At 41.3% G+C, this 22,171-nt stretch overlaps 1 protein-coding gene across 18 annotated transcripts in view; it reads right to left on the reverse strand.

Annotated features, from left to right (window-relative positions):
- The window catches only part of r3hdm2 (R3H domain containing 2), a 30,308-nt gene that overhangs the window by 1,641 nt on the left and 6,496 nt on the right, over positions 1-22,171 (reverse strand). For 3 of the 18 annotated variants that reach the window (XM_029826463.1, XM_029826464.1, XM_029826465.1), the window contains 25 exons: positions 15,633-15,727; positions 15,129-15,284; positions 14,804-15,026; positions 14,244-14,285; positions 12,203-12,289; positions 11,928-12,051; positions 11,338-11,416; positions 10,859-10,918; positions 10,145-10,285; positions 9,845-9,953; positions 9,497-9,592; positions 9,258-9,307; positions 8,823-8,876; positions 6,390-6,625; positions 5,843-6,018; positions 5,019-5,117; positions 4,368-4,658; positions 3,404-3,539; positions 3,137-3,294; positions 2,708-2,847; positions 2,456-2,556; positions 2,204-2,373; positions 1,621-1,765; positions 1,283-1,377; positions 111-195 (listed from right to left, as the gene is read on the reverse strand). In XM_029826463.1, coding sequence (XP_029682323.1) covers positions 111-195; positions 1,283-1,377; positions 1,621-1,765; positions 2,204-2,373; positions 2,456-2,556; positions 2,708-2,847; positions 3,137-3,294; positions 3,404-3,539; positions 4,368-4,658; positions 5,019-5,117; positions 5,843-6,018; positions 6,390-6,625; positions 8,823-8,876; positions 9,258-9,307; positions 9,497-9,592; positions 9,845-9,953; positions 10,145-10,285; positions 10,859-10,918; positions 11,338-11,416; positions 11,928-12,051; positions 12,203-12,289; positions 14,244-14,285; positions 14,804-14,962 — 2,833 coding nt within the window. In that variant the 5' untranslated portion in view covers positions 14,963-15,026; positions 15,129-15,284; positions 15,633-15,727. The remainder of the gene's footprint in view (positions 1-110; positions 196-1,282; positions 1,378-1,620; positions 1,766-2,203; positions 2,374-2,455; positions 2,557-2,707; positions 2,848-3,136; positions 3,295-3,403; positions 3,540-4,367; positions 4,659-5,018; positions 5,118-5,842; positions 6,019-6,389; positions 6,626-8,822; positions 8,877-9,257; positions 9,308-9,496; positions 9,593-9,844; positions 9,954-10,144; positions 10,286-10,858; positions 10,919-11,337; positions 11,417-11,927; positions 12,052-12,202; positions 12,290-14,243; positions 14,286-14,803; positions 15,027-15,128; positions 15,285-15,632; positions 15,728-22,171) is intronic. The other 15 variants (XM_029826466.1, XM_029826467.1, XM_029826469.1 and 12 more) reach the window with 14 other exon arrangements.

Genomic DNA, 22,171 nt, shown 5'->3' on the forward strand with positions numbered 1-22,171 from the left:
CAGCGGAGCTGCATGGTTGAAGCACGGTAAATATTCACAGAGAGACAAAGTAGCTCCAGAAAATAAGAATGTCAATCATGATAAGTATAAGTATGACTCCAAGTACTAACCAGCATCAGCAGTGCCAAGATCCGTTGATGCAGATTTAAGTGTTGGTTTCTTCCCTCGTGCTCCATGTTTCATCACTCCTTGGCTCTGAAGATATATTGGAGAAAAAAAGTAGGCCGCTTTTAAATGCAGTTCCGCGTAGAGACACTAGATGGGGTGTGAGTGAAAGGTTTATTTTTGGTTGTTACATCCACGGTGAGACAGGAAGTGATGCGGCCTGCAGCAAAGAGGTGAAGGTGTGTTTTCCAAAGGTTAAAAAAAAAAAAATCAGTCACTTCGCTGCCTCTACCTGAAACACACTTTAAGTACAACTCCACCTTCGCTGCAGACCCACATCTGATGGTGACATGGAGTCGATGATGATTGTTGACATTAGCCTATTGTCTATTATACAGACTTTGAAAACGACAAAAAAAGTAAAAGAAACTAAATATTCCAGGTGAAATCTTTACTTATTATACAGTACACTTCCTTCTGAATGATGTTACATCTGTTAATTTCCTCAAGGCCACTCATAATAGGGCTCAACAGTGTGTACTGCCTCCCTGTTCCTGGATGCATTTCCTACAACATCTGAGCATGTAGATGATGGGATGTCTCAAAGGGACCTCTGTCTCTTCCTGGATTAGGGCAACAGTTAGCTCCTGGTAGATAGTGCATCATCGTTCAGAATCTCCTGAAATGTTCCAGCCACATGAGGTACATAACCATGTACCACAGGGAACCCAGAGGACCAACATATGGTCTGGAAGATATGACCTTACCCAGTACACATGTTTAGCACAGCAAGGTCACTGACCCAGCAGGAAATTGATGTGTCCCAAGACTCATGTGTGGTGTGAACCGGCTCATCTCTGATGAGAACAGGGTGCCCAAGGTGGCTCTGCAATATCTGCTGCTCTCTGCTAAATGCTAGTTGAGTGGACATAAGGCCATTTGGATGGGCTCTGGTAGTACTGCTCCTGTTCCAGAACAGGATGACATCCTGGACTTTTATTGGACTTTGAGTTACACTGTGATGAACATGTGAGACACTTTTGGAGTGGTGTGCATTCGTCCTGAAATGTGTTACAACTTTTATGAAATGTGATTACAGCACTCAAAGTGATGAAACACTACAAGTTCATACACAAAAACTCTGAAGTAACTTGGGGAGAAGGTCACTGGTACTGACCTGATGGGAGCTGTAAGAGGATTGGCCATGCATGAGTGGAGCAGGACACAGACTGTACTGGAGAGGCTGCCCCAAAAGAGAGTAATGTCCATCCCCTGAAAGACAGAAAACTGGTCATATCAGAATAAGCAACTCTTCTTACATATGCAATGATGAAAATAACTGAAGGAGGAGAAGAAAATGCTTTTTATCGTCACTGTAAGAGCTGCACAACACCTCCTCACTAACTAACCTCACCTCATCCTCCTCAGTTAAATATTGAACCCTTACCATATTATCACCTATGTGTGCCACAAAGATCCTTCCTAATCACAGTTCACCGTTTTCTTCATGTGTACCTTGAGTTGGTCCTCCTGGTCGTGGAAACTGGGAAATGATGGGTAGTGGTCCTAGGCCGGGGCATACACTGCTGACACTGCCAGAGGGTGACGGGGTCGGAGACTGAGTGGGGGAGGCCAAGGGACTTGTAAGCTGAGTACTTGCCTGGAAAGAAAAAGAAAAAAAAGAGAAAAAAATAATAGCTAACTGAAAGGGGCAATTTGCACCAATGCGAACATGTCACACTGGATTAACGGCTCCAATACGTGTATTTTTACGTATCAACACAAGTCCTATCGTAGATATCAGAGGATGAATCTTACCTTGGTATGTGAATAACACATTGAAAGAAAAAGATGCATGTTCACATGTTAGGAACTGCATTTTATCAAAATGAGGGAGTAAAAATATCTGGAAAAGATATTTAAGATGTGCCACAGTCACAGTCCACTATACTAATTTCAAGTGAAAGAGTTCATGTTAATTCCTGATTTTATTTCCAATCCCAAGACGCACTGTCACATTACACCACTAGGTGGTCGGCAGTATGTACCGTATATCACAAGCTCCTTCAGTCACCTGCTGATGAATATTTGTGTGTACCTGTGGAGTGTTGTCAGGTTTGTAGAGGTCGCCTGGCTTCCCAGGCCTCTGCTCTATGCTGTAATATTTACAGGGGTTCCACTGGACAAGCGGCGGGTTCTGGGAAGGTTGCGGTCCATTAGGGACACTGAGCTGCATGACCATTACCCCAGGGCCAGGAGGTGGAACTCCTGCATACACAGCCATGCCTGTCAGCATTCAATGTGATATTTGATCTCCTACATATACAAAGTACACAACAACAAATCAAACCTGAATATTGCTGCTGCAGCTGTTGAGGGTTGCATGGGGACGGCGACTGTGTGATCTGATACTGCTCAGAGCTGGGGGGCTGCAAGTAGCTTACTGATGGGCTGCAGGACATCAAAGAATAGGACAGAAACACTGATGTTATTTGGGTATAATAACATAGCAAAAGAAGTATTTTGGAGCTGCACTTGCCAACTACTTAACATGTATTTTTGTGACACTGACACACAGAAAATGACCTTCATCGATGTTCACCTTGTGCTATTCTGTTGTGTAGGCGTGATCACGCTGTAGTAGACAGGCATCGGCCCCTGGACAGACTGGCTGACCGGCACCATCACCTGCTGCTGGTACTGCTGCTGCACCACTTGCTGATTTTCATTTCCCACTGGAACCTGTGACGGGGCGACACCACAACACCATAAATATCTTTGGGACTGATTCGGCATCCATCCATTTTCAATTCTGTTAGATGAAGACACATCTTTTGTGGGTCCATGTTTGATTCCTCTCAGTTTAGTATTACAGAAGACTCCCACCAACAGGAGTGACCCAACATACAGTATTAGTAGTATCACTGTTTTAAGCGCCTGTCAGATAAAGCTGTTTCAACTTCCACATAACATTTAACATTTAAAAATAAAGGTTTATAAAGTTAATACAACAAAGCGGAAATGTTCATACCTGATATGACGGCATCTGCGTATACTGAACCATTATGCTTTGCATCTGTCCTCCCATTCCTGCCCTCTGCGAATTGAGCAAAGCAGGGTTTTGAGGCTGCTGCACACCCATCACACTCTGGTAGCTTGGCTGCTGGCTGGGAATCATGGTCTGGAGACCTAACAGAAGATTAGGAAGACGATATTTAGTGAAGGGTTAATATAGATATAAGACCAGTAAAACCACCAAATGACTCTTTGCCTGAACACCAGAAGCCACCGTACTGACCTGACTGTTGTGTTGGTTGAGGTATGGGTTGTGTGCGCTGGGCAGGATAAGACACCTGGTGAGACATTGACTGGGGTACCCGATACTGCTGGCCTGAGCTGGGATACTGACCAGGAGGATAGTATGACACTTGAATCTGAAAAACAATTTCAATCAATAAATACAAACTGGGAAACAATGTTAATGTGGAACATAACAACACAACTGATACTCATAACAGCACAATAACAAACTTTCTCAGGAGGACATTAAGTTTCAAGATTAAATGAAGTTTTAAGAATCAGCAGATTTACTTTCAACAGTCCAGTTTATTAGCGCATATTTAAACCAATGATCCTCATAAGCAGCTTTAATGTAAAACCTGTGACAGAAAATCCCCTTTGTAAGATAAACACTATAAAGCAATTTCAGAGCAAACACCGCAGCAGGACCAGTCGGGACCACTTAATTGCAGTATCCAGTTAGCCTGATATTCCTCCTGCTTTGTCGTTATCATATAATTTGAGTATGACTGAGGCAACAATGTGCTGTTTGAGATAACAGATAATTAATAATCGAGTGATTAATAAATGTCACACGACATCTAATCCTCTTGTTTGTGGGGTGTGTCAACAGACACTTTCAACTACATAAACATACTACTTTCAGACTATTTCATATGCGCTAATATTTAAGTAAATTATTGTGCATTTTCTGGGTGGTGGCTCACATATTAGGTATGTCCTACCAGCATCCAGACAGTGGATTCTCAAGTTGATCATTTAAATATGGTTGTGTTTCCGATGTATTTATACATATGTTTATAATTTTACCGTTATTCCCCTACTGTTGGTGCTGCGTGCTCATTAAACTATCACTCCTAATAAAGTACAGAACACATTCAGAAACATAATGAACACAAACCATGTATTCTCTGTGATTAGCCTCAGAAAGTCCATGTCTCATACAGCCTGTGCTCCATTACCTGCTGTGGTGGTGGTGGAGGCTGCATGTAACCTTGTGGTGGGGGTGGGGCCTGCATGACTTGCTGGGATGGTGGAGGTGGTGGAGGTGGAGGATGGGGGTGACCGGTAGCAGGCTGGTAGCCAGATGGAGGAGGCAATGGCTGACCCGTAGTCGCCATGATGTAGCTCGTCTGAGGTGGGTGCTGGGAAATCACCGTTGGAGTCTGATACATGGGGGGTGGCTCAGGGTTCTCACTGGAGCCCTGCCGACTGAGGGTCATTTGGCTAAACTGGGATGCAAGTTCTTCTCCCTGGTAGGAATGAGTTCACAATTGTACCTTAGAGCAACTCTGTTAGAGACAGGTTTAAAAAAAAAAGTATGATTTCCAAAGAGTGGTACTGATCAAAACAGGGACAACCAGCCAGAACACGTGAAAAAAATGATCAAATAAAGCCATTATTCAAGCAAAGGTGCTCTGAAAAGTCTTAAAAGTCATTGTTTCATCTAAAAACTTACAAAGTTATTAAATAATATGAATGAGAAGACAGAATATGTACAGAGTTTCTAAAAGAATGCAGAGAGTTTAATGTCATGAGGGAGGGTGTCAGTAATGCAGAGGTAATTTTAAAAAATCAATACAAAGAGATGAAGCCGTGAGAGATGCCAGTACCATTGTGTACTGCTGGGGAGGAGAAACTGGCAGGAGAACCTGGGGGCAGGAAGGGCTGGAGAAGGAGACAGGCTGAGAGTGCTGCAAAGATGCCACCGGCTACACGCATACCACCAAAAATTTGAGAAATACATGCCAGTGACAGGGAGGGAGTCAGCAGCAGATGGGTAAGAAGGAAAGAAATAAAGAACAGGAAAGATGTGGGTTAGAACATAGGATCATTTGTTAATTTCATGAACAGAAGGATAGAAATGGAACTTACATTTCGTTTCCAAACATACAAAAGCGTTAAAACCGAGTGAGGATTTTTTTCAGTGGTCGATGACTGTTAAAACTAGTTCTTTCTAAAATTTTCTCCTTAAACCAAGTTCTTATTTTACTATCGCTTTTAGTTGAAAGTGCAGTCCCGCTGACTCTGAATGAGTCAATACACATGAACAGCACAGCAGCAGCGTGTGTTCTGCTTGCATTTAAAGCATTTGTCCTCCATATTTCTGTCTTGAATGCATCTCAGACAAACGCTCCTATCATCAATTCAGCACAAAGCCTGCTGTTTAAGGTTAACTAATTCATCTTGCCAACAAAAAAATTCTAATCTGCAATCCACAGTCAACTATGTACATTTGTTGCAAGTGGAAGATCAGGACAAAATTGTGTAGGGAGTTTCTGCGACTATAGGTGATGAAAGACAATCTGAAGTAGCTTCACGTTTATATTTTGGAAAGCCAAGACAAGTTTTCTACTGACCATCAGTATCAGACTATCCCTAGAAATGAAAGCATGTCTTATGATGTATGGATATGTCATATGACATAAATACAAACCCTGGAAGCACAAACCTGGGCAATCATATGGTTGCCCATTGGGTGTTGCTGTGGAGTTGGAAGGAGGGCAGTCTGTGGCGGACCCTGGGGCTGCTGTGTCGGGCAGGGCAGCAGACTACGGCCAGACTGGGATACTGAAGGTGGGGGGCACACGTCCGGACTGACGAGTGGCAAACCTGTAAAATGGACAGGAAGATATGAGAAACAGCCCAAGTTGAGCTTACAGCAGAAGCTACAGTCTCTGCAATTCTACAAACTGTTTTTACATCTTCAAACAAAACCTCCCAATAAAAAAGGTGGGTAGATATTGTCTCATTTTCTGGCAATACAATAATACTGTATATTCATTGTAAGCCATTTGTACAAGTTTACTGACGTTAAGCACCTTATATTAATCTTCACTTGTGTTATGCAAGTAGAGATACTATACAAGTGATATTTGGAAGTAGTATCATAAGAGGGTTATGAGGATGCTAACATTGGCATCTGCATATTATGTGGATTAGCAAACTCAGAATTCCTCTTTCTCCGTTTGTTAAGTCCTTACCAGAGCGAGAGCCTTTGCAGCTACCCTGGGAGCCTTTGTTGCTTCCAAGGCTATCCCCTCTGGTAAGAATGGAGATGCCAGAGAAGCTGCTAGCCTTGGTGACAGGTGGCCGGAGCGTACGGTTGGAGCTGTCTGAATCTGTACTGCTCCAGGGCCGAGGCTCCAGGCACTTCATGTCACTGTCTGTGCTGCTTTGACGACTGCTAGATGCCCGGCTGGAGCTATCACGGTTCCCTCTGAGAGAAGATACAATGGGTTAAGGTGAGGAGACAGACCTTTAAGAAGAGTTAAACAACAATGAAAGTGAAGACAAGTTGAATGTTACTGACGTAGAAAAATGAAAATTTGACCATGTGAGAATTCAAAGCAAGTCAGAATGTAGGTTGTGGATGAAAAGAAAACCAAAAATGGAAAATAGAAAGCGAAGCAAGAAATCCCAAGTGGTACATTTGAGACGGTGACAGGCTGTAGACTGAGGCATTCACAACAAATGCATATTAGGCAGGTTTAAAGGAACAACACCACAAAACTCAAGCAACAGTCCCTCAAAAATATCATTAACAGATGTATGATCAACCTCATTCTCACAGACCAACACGTATGCAAAAATAACCGCATAATAACAGATACATGCGGGGAAAGGGAACCAAAGCTCTGCAGAAAACAAAACTGGGTTATAGTAACATATTAAAAGAGACCAGTTGGGGTATAAATTCAGCACATAATTATCTAACTCAGGAGACATCAAACAGTACATATAAAAAGGACCACACAATGGATACTTGCACACAAGTTAGACACTGCAAGACACACAAAAAAGGTAACACATGCTCTTTAAATCTTAAAAATAAAACAAAAAAAGACAAGAACTGATCCATACAACCGATCAAAATCGATGCCACACATACATAAAGACGTTCAGACTCACAAAATTATCTACAAAATAACCACGTTCTACCACTGGATCACCACTATGGTCTTTAAATTGTATTATTGTATACACACTCATTGTGTTGCTGTGATGCGGTCACCCTGGATAAGGGTAGCTGCTGAGAAAACCAATGATCACACTGTAAGCGTAACCCCTCTGGGGAAACCCCAACACATGTCAATGTTTGGCTCTACCATTGACATGTTGGAATCAGCGACTCTTGCATTTAACTCACTGATGTGAGTGGAGAATCGTCACCCAAACTCTTAACGAGGGAATTTACAGACGCAGTAACGTAAAGGTAATCTGGAAATGATGTTTCTCTCATTTAGGGCCTGAAGGAGGGACAGGGCGGTCTTTTCAAGCGCAATGAACAAGATTAGAACAAATTCAAGACATTATAATGGAAGCTGCCACCATGAGCAGAAGAACCTGGTGTGTTGCAGAATCCTGTTGACAGTGTGCAGAGTTTGAAGGTCGCCCTGCCTGATAAATATTTCAGACAGACTATAATTAATGGAGGATCTATATTAAGGCCTCTCTAAACAACCTATTTTTGAGTAAATCTGGGCACTTTACTATTCGGTGCAAAAGCTGGGAATCATTTGTACACTTGGCTTTGCAGAGAAAGTTAAAAGCCAAGTGAAAGGAACAAGAGCACTCCATTTCCTTTGCAAGTCTTCTTCACCACATCAACAAACATGAAAGCTGCTCTAATGCAGGGTTCCGCTGCTCTTTTTCTTTAACGAAGATCAAACAACCAATTTCATACCAAAGAGCTTTCTGCCTCCATTTCTATTCTAGAGTTTTTATACAGCTATTATAAAAGAGTGTATTCTACATGTCACCGAAGCTCGATAGTAACCAATTTCCAGTGATCAGGTTTTAATAACATCTTTAAAGCAATTTAAGGCTTCATAACTGTGCCAGTACACAAATGAAAGCAGGACACAGAGCCTGAGGATGGAATGGATGAATCTGTTTGCAACTTAAGGCACTAATAAAGTTTACAAATAGAGATATATTACAAAGTGTGTACTTTGTTGTAAATGATTTTACATTAAATCAGATGTGATGAGATAGCTAATGTCTTAATAAAATCTTAGCAATCTTGATTAGAGATTTATTTTGTATGGCAACTGCAGGTGGAGCAAAACATTTAAATACATATTATACATGAGTGTAACTCTGATTGTACCATTTATGTACTTCTATGAAACAGTGACATGCTACCAAAACAATACAAGTCACAAAAATGTAAAAACCAAATATGTTATTGACGTTGAATGGGTCAGAGGAGAAATAGGTTAATCGGTTTCTAGTGTAACCACAAAGCAGCCATGCATGGGCAATTGGAAGCCCCACGGTGCAGTGCTGGACTCAATCAGCCGGATACACCAAGCAAAGTTATAGAAACCACAACAACTCACAACTATCATCACCAATCACTTTTAAAAAGAGGCATGGCAACACAAAAGTCAAAGTCAGCAGCACCCCAATACCTAAAGATCTGCCTCCTCTTTTGAGAGCTAGAGCAGTAGCCCTCAGTGGAAAGTCTGTTGGGTTAACATTAGGAGAAAATGCTAATGTTACAGAACTGGATTGAAGGACATTAACAGAAGAGGCAGGAACAAGAGTGGAGAACCTATACTGCGACTGCCATTCATAAAAAAGATGCAGAAAACACACATTCAGCGTGTATTACATTTGTGAATATATCTTTTTAAAAGGGTCTTAAGAGAACTATGCAATACATGCATTATTTAATTTAAAACACTAGAAAAGATGGAAATTTATACATTACTGAAACACCGTGTCATATGTGGTTTTAGAGCTAGTCATTGTTTCTTTAAGGGTTCAACTGCATTAAGTAGGACCCAACAACTGACTTTAGATACATTTTTATTTTAAGTCTTCAGCAGCATGAAGTTTCTTACCTGTTGTCATTGATGTAACCATTCTGGGATGACTGTAAAACAAAGGACACCTGTACATTATGAAATGCTTCACTCCTCCCCTTCAAAAGCTTAAATGATATTTAAGACAAAGACAGATAAGACATCTCTCTACAAGGTTCTCTGCTGTGACAAACTCTTGCAAATTATATTTTCCTGTAATAGTATTCAAGGTTCGAATACTTTGTGTTGCAGAAAGACTGTTCAGGTCTGACACTTACTTCCCGGGCAAAGATCCGATCCCGTACCCTTTGATATTCTTCCTCTCGCTCTTCAATGGACTTGCTTCGTCGACCATCCTGAAGCGGCACACGAATCTGAAATTTGGGCAACCACCAAAATGGTGAGAGATTGTTAACAGTTTCTGTGACAGAGCGCATTTCACCACTGACATATTTGAATTTTTACTACAACCTTGCTGAAATATCCATCGTGGCGGGAAACAGTGTACATGTTAGCTAGTTGCTTGGGTGAAGACAAACCTGCCTTATAACACTCTTATTTGCTTTTAAATATGACTTTTTAGAATTGAAAGAAGCAGGGCATAACTGATACTTAAGGAAGTCCACCTGATTATCATCCTTGTCCATGCTGGCATCGTCTCTCTTGAGGATGAATTTCTTCTGAAAGTCCATGTTACGTTCATCTTTGATATGTTCTGAGAAGCGTTGCTCTGGTCTGCATTGACAAAATAATGACAGGTTGGTATGACAACTGCTATAAAAAATATAACAAGCATTCATTTGTAATGAAACACGTGTTCAATAAGATTTTTACAACAGGTAAAATGAGGTATTCTTTTACTTTGAAGAGCCCTTTGGCTGACCTCGGTCACTGTGCTGTGGAGCACAGTCAGTATGTACACTCACATGCGTGTGTTGCCAGTTTTATTGATGATGACTGCTTTGCCTGTTTGATCAACATTGTGGTCCATGCCAAAGTAAGCAGCCACACGGTGCAGCAGCATACGATGGTAAGAGGTCATCTGAGGGAACTTCTTGTACTGGTTACTAAAAGCAACACAAAAGGAAAAAAATGGAAATATGTCAGTCCCAGTAATCAGACACAAAAAATTACATATTTTTGCCGAATGGACTTGTGTCACAGAATTAAAAATATAGAACTTCCTGATGTTTTCTTAAGTTTAGCTGTAAGTCCATCGGAGAGCATCACTCAAAACCAGAGATAATTTAGAGCCTGGAATAATCTGGAATGCCAGGCCACAAGAATATTTGTACAAGGGGAGAACAAGCTGCTGCACAAAGAAAGGTCCGAGAATCATCCCAGAGCCTCGCTATGAGCCCACTGCGCAGAATTCTGCACTGCGTTGATTCCATAATATATCAACTTACATTGCCCTTCAATCTTTTCAATAAAATGCCTGCTGGCTCCATTCTGGACAGATTTACTGATAAAAGTCCATTTTTAAAATTTCCTCTCCAAATCAACTCAAATACACTATCCTGTCAGACTTTAAGGGAACTACCACATGTAAAAAAAATAAAAATAAACGTGTACTTAATGTGCTTAAACACAACAAAAAAGACAGTTAACTAAAACTTTGGAAAGAAGATAGGGCTCACTTGTCATCATTGATGAACTCCAGGATATCTTGTTCTAGTTTGAGCAGCATCATTCGATCCCTGATAGGTCAAAAGCAAGATATGATCAGAGGAAGGATAACTATTAACTATCATAACTACTTAATTTGATTTTAAGGTAAAGCTCATTAGAAAAATATCTACACGTCTGCATAACTTTGTTTCAAGTTACAATACAATGATCTTCCTGAAGTTGAAAGCCTTAGCCTTATATTATATATAGCTAGCTTGTTATATTGTTGCCTCAGTATAACTCATTTGTCCGTTGAAATTGGTGACACACATTTAACCAAGTACACAAACCAGAGATAATACACATTCAACTGGCTATTGTGAGAATAAGGGACAAGAGTATTAATGGTTGGTCAATCATATTCTACATTTTAATGTATAAACAAATGCGAGGGCATAAAATATAAGTTAGCTGTGACATTGCGGCACACTTTGTGACAGGCTCATACCTGGGATTATTTTTCAGTGTGTTGACCAGAAACTCATGAACGTCGATGCCCGTGGAGTCCGTATATTCCTGACTTGAGTCTACCAGAAGGAAAAAAAAACCAGCCAGGTAAGAGGAAGAAACTGCTTTGAAATAAGGCTAGAAAAAGAAAAAGCACTTTGTGGTAATGAGGGCCGAGTCAGAATGCTGCTCGGCATAGCTACCAAGATGGTGACCCATCAGAGCAGCAACACTTCAGGTTCTTCAGTAAGATTAAACATTAAGAATACAGAGTTGTTTCTCCTTCTCTGCCTTCACATGCACATACACCCTACAGGTGATCATTATCACAATGTCCCACTGAAAGACAGTAAAGGCAGCCGTTTCATTTTTCCTGCTCTCAGTTAAAAGGTGCCTGGGGACCTTTACAAAAAGAGATGGGAACTAGGGAATGACTCATGGAATAACGTATTGGCTCACATCAGTTAGGACCGAAATAATAGGGTGGACATTATGTTTTAGCCGTTTTGGGTAGAAAGAAACCAGCCACACTTAAATGACGTTCATAGTGATAGAACAGGTTAAAGCAGTCAAAGTTACAGTTGAATTTACCACGAGACAGCATCTTTCTGGGGGTTTTGTCCTTCTTCTCTTTTTCTTCATTTTCATACTCATCCTTTGAGGACTTCTCCTCTTCTTTGTCTGATGGACAGCTAATGTGAAGCTGGATAATGTCCTGTGGAAAGTGAGGATTGAGGAGAGAACTGTTTTAGTCGCAATTAAGAGTTGGTAATTCTGAAGAAGTTGGACTGTTGCAGGCTGGACTAAGTGCAGGTTATGAAAGAGGGTTAGTGTGAAGTGTTAAGGGGTTAAAAGGGAAACGGTACCGATTCTGGAGGCCCGTCATTGGAGAAAGGACCAGAGGACTCCTCACATACTGCCAGACTCCGAACCAACTTCAGTTTGGCATTAGACTGCAACAGAATCACATAGATATTACCTCCACGGCTGACTGCTTGCTTGCTTGTTTGTTTGTTTTTTCAATTGATTTTCAACCAGAATTTAGATGCAACATATTCTGTTCCTCATAACTTTATAAACGTCATTTTAACTTTCCAAATCACATGCATTTAAATTTTTGGAAATGAAATTGGTCATTTTGCCATAAGCACAGCTCGAAAAAGCTGCTAGTAGTATAAAGTTAATAATAAAAAATAAATATATATGTGTATATAATATCCAATGCTGAACCAAACTGAACTGCAGAGTGCTGGCATCACAAGGACAACTACCACAACCTCTTTTCTACCACGCATCTTCAGTATTGCTGCATTTTTTAAAAGATCCATTTTCAAACAACAAAAATCCAGCAGTGCTGATTCCATGCGTCATCAGAATAATGGCCCGCAACAGTAGCTGGTATGTGTGAAAAAACAAGCTGTATTTAAGGAAAAGCAAAGAAAGTGTTATAATTTAAGCCATTTGTGCGTAATCAGTTCAGAGTTTAGAATGTGGAGCAGAAGTGACGCACCAAAAGAACAGAAAAAAGAGCTGATGACAGTGCTGTTATGTGTAAATTACAAACTAAAATACCAAAGGGCAAGAGGATTATTTTACAGAAACTTAAAACTTGAATAGGGGCAAAGAAAGCTGATAGGGTTCTCGCTTATAAAAGGTCTGAGCCCATATTATTGGTTTATTTCTATTAGACCCGTAACAGTCTACACATGTAAAACCCTCAAAATTGTACATGATTTATTTTAGAACAGAAACATTGCAGTTCTTTCTGCATCCGTTTTAGCTTCCAGATTGCTCTAATTGGGAAAGATAAAGTGAATGAATTGGCCATTAAAAGCACTAAATTAGTTTTTCACCTTCACAAAACTGGGGGCTGTTTGCAGTATGTCGTGCTTCACTATCCTTCAGCACTGTGTATGTGGCACTGTCAATACACATCTGGACACATCAGCAGACATTATAACATTTGTGACAGGAAGTGAAATGATCATCAGCGGTTCTTTTCTCATCACACTGTTATAGGAATGTCGTCATTTCATCTGCCAAGGCCCAAATTCTAGAACTGAGCATCCTAGTCCAAGCCAGACTGTCTGTCTTGATTATTGTTTTTATGAACCATAAATCTATTAATGCAACTGCCAACTTACTAATAACTTAACTTTGGATACGCCGCCACCAGAAAATAATCCCTTGACTGGCCTTTCATTGCCAGGTGAAGAATTCTGCCGTCATTTGCTTACATCGTCTACAAATAGCCATCAAAAGTCAACGCTTAAAATCAATTTTGAAGCCTTTAATGCTTCAACCATCTACAGACGGCGGCATTAATAGTCACAAAAATCTTGTAATTCTCCAAATCAGTACAATGATTTGAGTAGAAACATTTGTGGGAATGCAGAGATCTTCAAGACACCGTGTGACGTTAAAGCCTTGTTGAAAATTGATCGTGACTCCAAACACACTCTAAATGTTGAAGCAAAATGGCTAATGGAGAACAAAGTCATTGTTTTAGTGGTCACTACAAAGATTCGACTTCAGCACAATGAAAAATGTGTGGATGGAAACAGATATGCATGTGAAAGAAAAAAGCTGTCAGAAAACTGTGCCCTATATCAAAGGTCAAAGTAGAACAGCTTCTACATGCAAAAGGATGCCAGAAAAGGGGGGAAACCTCCAATGCACACTTTGTGGATAGGTTAAATAGTTTAGGCCAATGGCAAATATAAGCGGTTGAGGGTAGATTAGAAATGAAAGCAAGTCTGCAAGCCCATTTTGCAAGCCAAACAAGCAGGCAGTTATTTAAGGAATCAGAGACATGCTTTTATTCAGTGGCTCTTGTCCATCGCACGGCAGAAAATGCTTTTACAGATTAAAAACTGAATATTAAATCGGTGACAGTGAACCACTTACTTTGGCTCGTTTCCTGCCATGGCTGTGATTCGAAGTCCGTTTCTGCAAGACAAATACAAATGTGCTATTTACAGCCAAATGAAGATTTTGTTCAAACGTCTTGGCATAACAGTTCAGACAGGTTGTTTCTGCATAATGGATTTAAAATGTCAATCTAAGAATTTGGAGTAATTTATATGAACAAGGCACATGGACAAATATGGTTTAAGACATTGAATCATGTGAGATCTTCCACGTCTTCTGCTGCAACCGTTTCAGAGGCTGTGGGTCACTTCCCTTACATTCAATTCAGGGATCATTTAACATCATTTCATTAATTCGGACAGTTTGTAGCAGGTACAGAAATATTCAGATCTCTACGCAGAAGTGAATTAATACTCCAGCTCTGTTGGCCTTTATATTTGAAATAAGAAATTAATGTGAAAATTAAATTATGAACACAACAGTGCACTGTAGGTCCATCATGCACTGTACATAGAACACATCAGTTATATGTGCAATTCAACTGCAACAAAATACGTTGTTATTAATGTATGATTAGTTGGTGCATTTTCCCCAACCTGTGCATCCTGAGGGGAGCTGTCCTCAGGCTCCACACTGTCTCCTGTCCCCTCCTTTGTGCCCTGTGGTTGTGGAGAGGTCTTGCCTCGACTGCAGGGCTCAATGAGCGGCCCATTCTCTCCCTCCAGCTGGATGTCTGTTGTCAGGTTCACTGACATCTTCTTAAGGGAGGGAGGGAGGGTGGGAGTTGGGGAGGGGGTTGGGTGACAAACCCAGGAGCAGCTGACAGTAAAAAGCAAAAAAGATCTCATAAAATAATGGTGTCCTAAATATTGCTTTGATAAATGTGGATAAAGAGAGACATGGTGGACATGTCACACTTACCTGTAGGTAGTAGCCGATGTGATGCTCTCTATACAGTGGCTCTAAATAGAGGCACAACCAGGAATATGAAAGAACCCGACTAAGGTAGTGCAGTAAGCTGTGTACCAGCAGGAGGCGGAGAGAAGTCCATAGCAAGACTTGGTCTTTGAGGTGGGACTATGGAGAAAACAAGACCAACAATAAGAGAAAAAACATTCTTGATTTTGTCAGATTTCAATCACCGTTTAAATGCCCAAACATGAGATATGGGCAACTGTCCTCCACTGTGTGATGCCGTAAAAGCCAGATTAGAGGATTTTAAATTTTTGTTACGTTACAAATTATACTCCTGGTTACAGCCATCACTGACAGAAATTTAAAAAAAAAAGAAAGACATTTACAAGGTTAAGAAATATACTTCGCAACAAAGATGCAGAACAAATCATTTTTATAGCGAACAGGTGACAAACTGTTTCTTTTATTAAAAAGAGCCACTATGTCAGACAAGGGGGAGGGACACGCTACCTCAGTGATCACTGGGGCGTCTCTGCTCTCTCCCTGGGCTCAGTGCAGCAGCGGCAGCAGCAGCAGCAGCATGGTCCGTGCTCCAGTCGAGAGCCCTGCACAACACAAGCAGAAGAGGAGGACACCGGTGACGTCATCTTCACACATAGTGACTCATCGCTGCTGCTGCTGCGCTCGCTAGTGATCGCAGGGAGGGAGAGCAGAGCGGCACAGAGAAAGGAAAACCTTCAACCTGCTTTCATCCTACCCTATATTAGTCTATAGCTTATGAAAACAGGGTATCCTGGGAAGAAATGAAGCTTGTCTTCTTACAATGCATCATAAATGTTCTTCTTCACGTGATTTGCAGTTACACTATAACTTAAGGAGCTATAGTGAGACTGTATGTAATCTAGGTGGAACAGCTGATTACATCCAGGATTAATTTAAGTCCCAGTGTGGGAAATGCAAATACGACGCAAACAGCAGTCTTTTAATGGGTCAGTTCCAGGAAACCCACGTGTAAAACCTTATTTGGCACATGCAACCTCTCAGACGCGCACACATGCAGACAAGTGATCCAGTCTGCTAAGCAGTCACGTTAAGTAGAGTTAGGTAAAAATAACATTTCATATTCAGGAATTATTTAGAAGAGCAGAGCACCTCCACTTTCATTTGCTCAAAAGCATTTTAAACACAAAGAGTTTTGAGATTGATGAATGATTTTAAATGTTGTTCCGAGGAACTATTAGACTGAAGGCATGAATATGAAGTTACAATCAACGAGCCACATTTTCTCATCAAAAGAACTGGCAGACCACAGAAGCTAGGAAGGCTTGACTCGTTTAGAGCAGGACTAAAAGTGTTTCAGTAAATGTTCCCCTCTTATGTATGTTCTTTAGTCAAATGGACACAAACTTGGAGATAAATGATCATCAATTACAATCAATTACATTTAAACTCCAGAAGTGTCAGCCTTCATTTCTTCATATCATGAAGCCATTTCTCCCATTTTCCCTCAACACACAATGCATCCCTGAGCACACATGCATCTGCCCACATGGTTGCTAAGGAAATGGTAACGTCATATTCAATTGCTGCCATTTATAATTAGAGAGTACCGATTGGAAAGGCATGAAAATACCAATCGAATGTCTTACACCGCCTGGACGGACCAAGATTTAGCATAAATGATACACATTCTCATTTTGTGGGATTTTTGCAAATCCATTATTATATCAGGCTCACGGATATATACCATAATATACTTCAGACACAAAGTTTATCATGCAGGTATGAGCCCACTGTCAAATTTAGCTCCTGGAGGTCATGTTGGGTCAGGGTCTCGGCAACAGAGAGCAGCAGGGCAATGCAAGAAACTGAGAGGTATTTTCCCAGCAGGCAGCTGGTACTGTCGAAGCTTTCTAAAATATCAGTAACTGTAAACCGTAACGTTATTAGGGAGCTAAAAGATGAACTCACGGGGAGATGTTCATCCCATTGATGGCCAAATGATCTGCAGATACAAGCAGCATAGAGGGGTCGATAAACAATCTTTTCATAAATGTCAACGATGTAATGATAGCATCAAGCAGCTGCTACACATCCGTCACCAGCTTATCTATTATGTCAAGCTCACTCAATCAAAAACCACAGGCTCTATTGGATTTACATTAAGGGATTATAGTTGCTGTTTATCATGTTGTGCATTCTATCCTGTGCCGATGCGTATAATGAGTGTAAACAATAGTAACTGCCATCCCGCTGACCTCTGGCATCATGATTTTTACCCAGGCAACTCATTGAAGGGTTCCTATTTGAAATCATTCTGTATAAATCCGTGGACGACAGATCAACAGTTTCTTAGGCCGATTTGGCACCAACATTCATGACATATTAGTCAAATGACCCATCTTTTAGTGCAAAGGCCCGAAATCACAGCAGTCCGACAGATGTGGTCAGCAAGACCCAAGTGCAAAGAAACAAAAGCATGATCTACTACGGCTTCTTAGCATTTATTTACCGAAGACATTTCATTTGTTGTAATCTAGTAATGGAGAAACAGGCAGGCCTGCTCAATTTCCCCACAAACACTGAACGAAACAAAGGTGAATGAAAGCCAGAGAGAAACCGGCGGCTCAGCCCGATTCAGCTTCTCTATCCAACCACGCCGCTGAGCCATCCGACGTCAGAAGAAAATCATTAATCCGAAAAACAGAGAGGTGAATGAAAACAGCATTACAGAAGTAGTGGTGTCGGACTTTATGTAAGCTCGGTGCTGCCACAATGTGCTTGTTACTGAGGAATCCCCGCTACGTCAGCTGCACGCAGGGCGAGCTGCTAGCACACTGCCGTAGTGTACAGGCTGCAGAACGTGAACCAAGCCCCTCTGCAGCAACTCCATCTGTGCTCTACGAAGAAACTCCTGAATAATATCCATGAATGACACTGCGGGACTCAGTTCTGCAAATGAGTGGTTAAAGGTGACAGACTGGCACAGAAAAGTCAGAGCGACTCGTAGCACGATCCCAGCCAGGATGAGAAGAACCAGGGTCTCCTTTCATCTCTGCCTCTTTCCTGCCATCTTTTTCTCATTTTATGTTATGAGGATTCCCCTTCCAACCTCTTTCATGCCAACCCCTCCCATGTCCTTCTCCATCCTTCCGGCTCTAGGTCGAAGCTCTCTCACTCTTTCAACACGTCTTCTTAAATTGTCAGACCAGCTGCTGACGCCATCCTCCTCCACTCAACAAGCCCACGCAGTCCTGTGGGATGAGCTATGACTCACTCCTTTCTTCAGCCCTCTCCACCGTCCCTACTTACCTACCTACCTACCTACCTACCTTTCTGCAGCTCTCTCTTGTTCTCCCCCCTGTCACTTTCTGCAGAGAGAAAAACTACTATCACTAATTATATACGACATCGAAGCGAACCGGAGGAAGAATGATGAGGAAAAAAAATAATACTGAAGAATAGAAACAAAATAGACATGACAATGGACAAAAGGGTGTTGGCCAAGTAAAGGACAATGGAGATCCTGGTCTTTGATGCATTGATGGAGAATCAAATGATGGGTTGACAGAAAATCATCTCCAGCAAGAGATGTTTTCTCTGAAGGTAAATCCGTGTGAAAACATAGTGCTTTTTTTTAATCTTACAGTTTCACACACGAATGGATTCACATCTCTACTCCCTCTACGAGGTAAACTGACTATCTCACAATTTTGTAAAAAGCTACCTTGCTCATTTGGCAGGGCTCTGTCAGGCTTCCATGATGGTCACATGGAAGCAAAAGAGATTTAGAATTGTTAGAATTGATCAACTTAGACGATCAAAAACGCCATTCAATTCAATTCTTCCATCAATTCCTTCCATCAGAACATTATAGCTTGTGTTTTAATTAATGAAATGCATTAAGAATATTAGGAGTAGTCAGTTCGTTTATTTAATATTAGCCATTTATTGCTTGACAATGTTTGTAAATGAGTGAACCATGTCGCTGCTATTAGTGTGCACTGACACTTTCACCAGCACTACATGGATGAATGAGCACTAATCAAATTCAAAAAGCTATGAAGCTGTTCAATGTTCAGAGCTAATGTGATAAATACTGTGTATTTTACAGCTTAGAATAAACACACAGTAGAACACAATGCCTTTAACCACTGAAGTATGCGAGAAAGTGTTTACAGAGCTATTGTGTTTCTACAAGAAAAGAGCCTTGTGATTGATTGGGGATGCTCAACTTGAGACAATTGTCAAAATAAAAGCGTCTGGAAGGTTCATGATATTTATGAATGAGGAATAGAAGAGGCAGGAGAGAGATGGAAGAGAGCAGAGGAAAGAAAATCAGGAAAGATGGAGGAGTGAGGGTGGCCTGTGAGATGGGGAGAGAGGAAAAACTTCTCAATGATGAAACAATCTCTTCTGTTAAGCTATTGGCCCACACGTCCACCAATAGCAAGACCAGCTCCATGGCAACAAGCTCTGTCACCAAGAGAGAAACAGCCATATCGCGCAACACCCCCATATTTTTCTCTCCCTTTCACTCTCATGATCCCGTCTCCCTTCCCCATTTACAAGCGTGCTGGATTCACCAGTGTGAGAGCACGGCAACACAAACTGAACACACCGTACTCAACGATACATCAAATGTACAGACAACACACACGTAACCCACAGTGCTTTGCATGCTACATACACAGATCCAATGGAGCTCACGCTGTGATCAGAACTAGTGGTCGTGTTGTGGCGTGCACGAAGCGTGCACTGCCTTTCCTTATGCCACTACTGGCCTAAAGACAGTTGTATTTTGGATCACTAGGTTGAAAGGCTGCAGCGTTTCTACTCACATTAGGAGAGGAAAAGGAGGAGTGCTAAATGTGGTCACCTCATACACATCATGCATCTCTGGCTCGCTACCTTAAGCCTGAGGCTGCTGTCAGGTGCTGTGTGTCTGTAGGTCTTTGGTAAACCTACTGCAGCTTCGCTGGGATGCGGTTGGGTGACCTAACGTGATACAAACACTCCTGGCCATGGAACTGTGTCAGGCTCCAAATGTAGGCTGTACAGAAGCCAAATTTACAATCCAGCTGAGTGTAAAATAGCTGCCAAATACATAAAGCAACAGGCAATTGCTATCACACACTGCATGGATGCCTCAACTAATAACGAGATCACTAATTATGACTGTAAATGGATTATTTTCTGCATTCATTGTTTTAGCTGCGATGTGATCAATCAGATTAGTTCTATAGCCGTATCTCCGGCTTTGTTGATGCCCCTACAGCTGAACTTATAATTACATTATTTTTACTGGAAAGAAAGTAATGAAATCAAAGCAACAAATTAATATTTCACTCCAGAGGTAAATGTGCATTAGTTACAAACACAACATACAACCAACACGTCAACGACCAAACCGAAAAGATGATTTCAGGCTCTTTGGGACATTTTAAAAAGCACACTGATGATGATAGAAGAGGAATTGCTACGAGCAGGGATGCGGACTAGACTCCATCTGCATGATCTGGTCCAACATTGGCATTGTGACCGTGCTGTCCTTGGTGCTGAAAGACCGGTGTTCCTGGGCCCCCTCAAGTTCAGCCAAATCTGCATCAATCATTCAGCCACAGCACGAACAAACACCCGTCTTTATTTTCTGCACCACCTTAATGAGTAATGACTTAATAACAATGACTGAAGTACGCGACCATCAGCCAGTCCTTTTAAACTTCTACTGCCCAGAGCAGGAGCACTGACAAAGTTGTGACAGGAGATAATTACAGCTGAACTGGCAACTAGTAATTAACTTGAGATAATTCTCTTCTGAGGGAAATTTCTGCGAAACTCATTATAAAAATGAGGACTGTGGAAGTAACGAAGTGAAGCTTGTAGAAAATATTTAGCACCACTTATATTATAATCTAATCTCTCATCCTCCAGACGGTCATCACGTCCACTCATAAGGCGGTTATAGTCATTAAGTTTAAATAAAAGATGCAGCCTAATCAAGTAATAATGTTATGAAGAGAAGGTAACATAACTAGCGTCAAAACAAAGATGGCTGTTTAAGGTCAGGATGGTTCTGGAGGTCAGGATGTGGACAGGGACGTCAATCAGACAACATTAAAACTTTAACGTCAAATGAAATAGAAGCTCAAATACAGAGTTTTTGCATGAATATAGAAATTAACCTGGCTATGAACGGTCCGGCTACATGTACCCACCTAGCAATGATGTGTGATTGGGTAATGAAAGCTCACCAGTAACGACACAAGAATAAACTCCTGCGTTTCTTGGTGAACACACACATGTCCAGAAACACACTGCAGCCAGGATGCAGCAGTGGCTGGGGCACTGTAGTGTCAATAGGCAATAGAATATACCTATTTATGTCTTTGGAAAAGGGTCTTTTACTTCCAGAGGTGCTGAAGGGAACCATCTAATTTTACCAAAATGTAAAACTGTCTTTAAAAAAAAAATCTTTGTGACTAAAAGCTTTAAAGACTCCTTCCTAGCAAATGGATTTCTTTCAATTCAATACAGTGACTGAGGTACTAAACACGGACGCTTCTAAAACTACTGCTCAAACATGAACTTTTTGGACTGGACTTTATGCTTCATGATTGGTTTTGGGGTTGGTTTTTTTCCCATTTCCGTGTCACTGTACCATAAACTGTGTTGCTGAGTCTATTTATTGTCTATTTATTGAGAAGCACAACAAGCGTTAGAGAGAGAGAGAGAGAGAGAGAGAGAGAGAGAGAGAGAGAGAGAGACGCTGGTCACCTGGTCAGTGGGAGTCAGGAACTCCAAGCCTCAATGCTGCGCTCTGCATATAATATAAATGGAAGAGAGGAAGCTGAGATGAATCATGGCTAAAGTTGCATTGATTTAACATTACTCCATTTCAACAGAGAATGACACTGTTTCGTTCTATTCTCCGCAGGCCCAACAGATATAAAGAGAGGTTGCAGCAAGCAGAGCAGATTAAGAGGTAGCATTAATTCGAGAGGCTGCACACGCCAGTGAGCGCCGGGGTCAGGTGACCTGACAGCAGT

The sequence above is a fragment of the Takifugu rubripes genome, chromosome 19, assembly GCF_901000725.2.
Source record: "Takifugu rubripes chromosome 19, fTakRub1.2, whole genome shotgun sequence".
Taxonomy (NCBI): domain Eukaryota; kingdom Metazoa; phylum Chordata; class Actinopteri; order Tetraodontiformes; family Tetraodontidae; genus Takifugu; species Takifugu rubripes.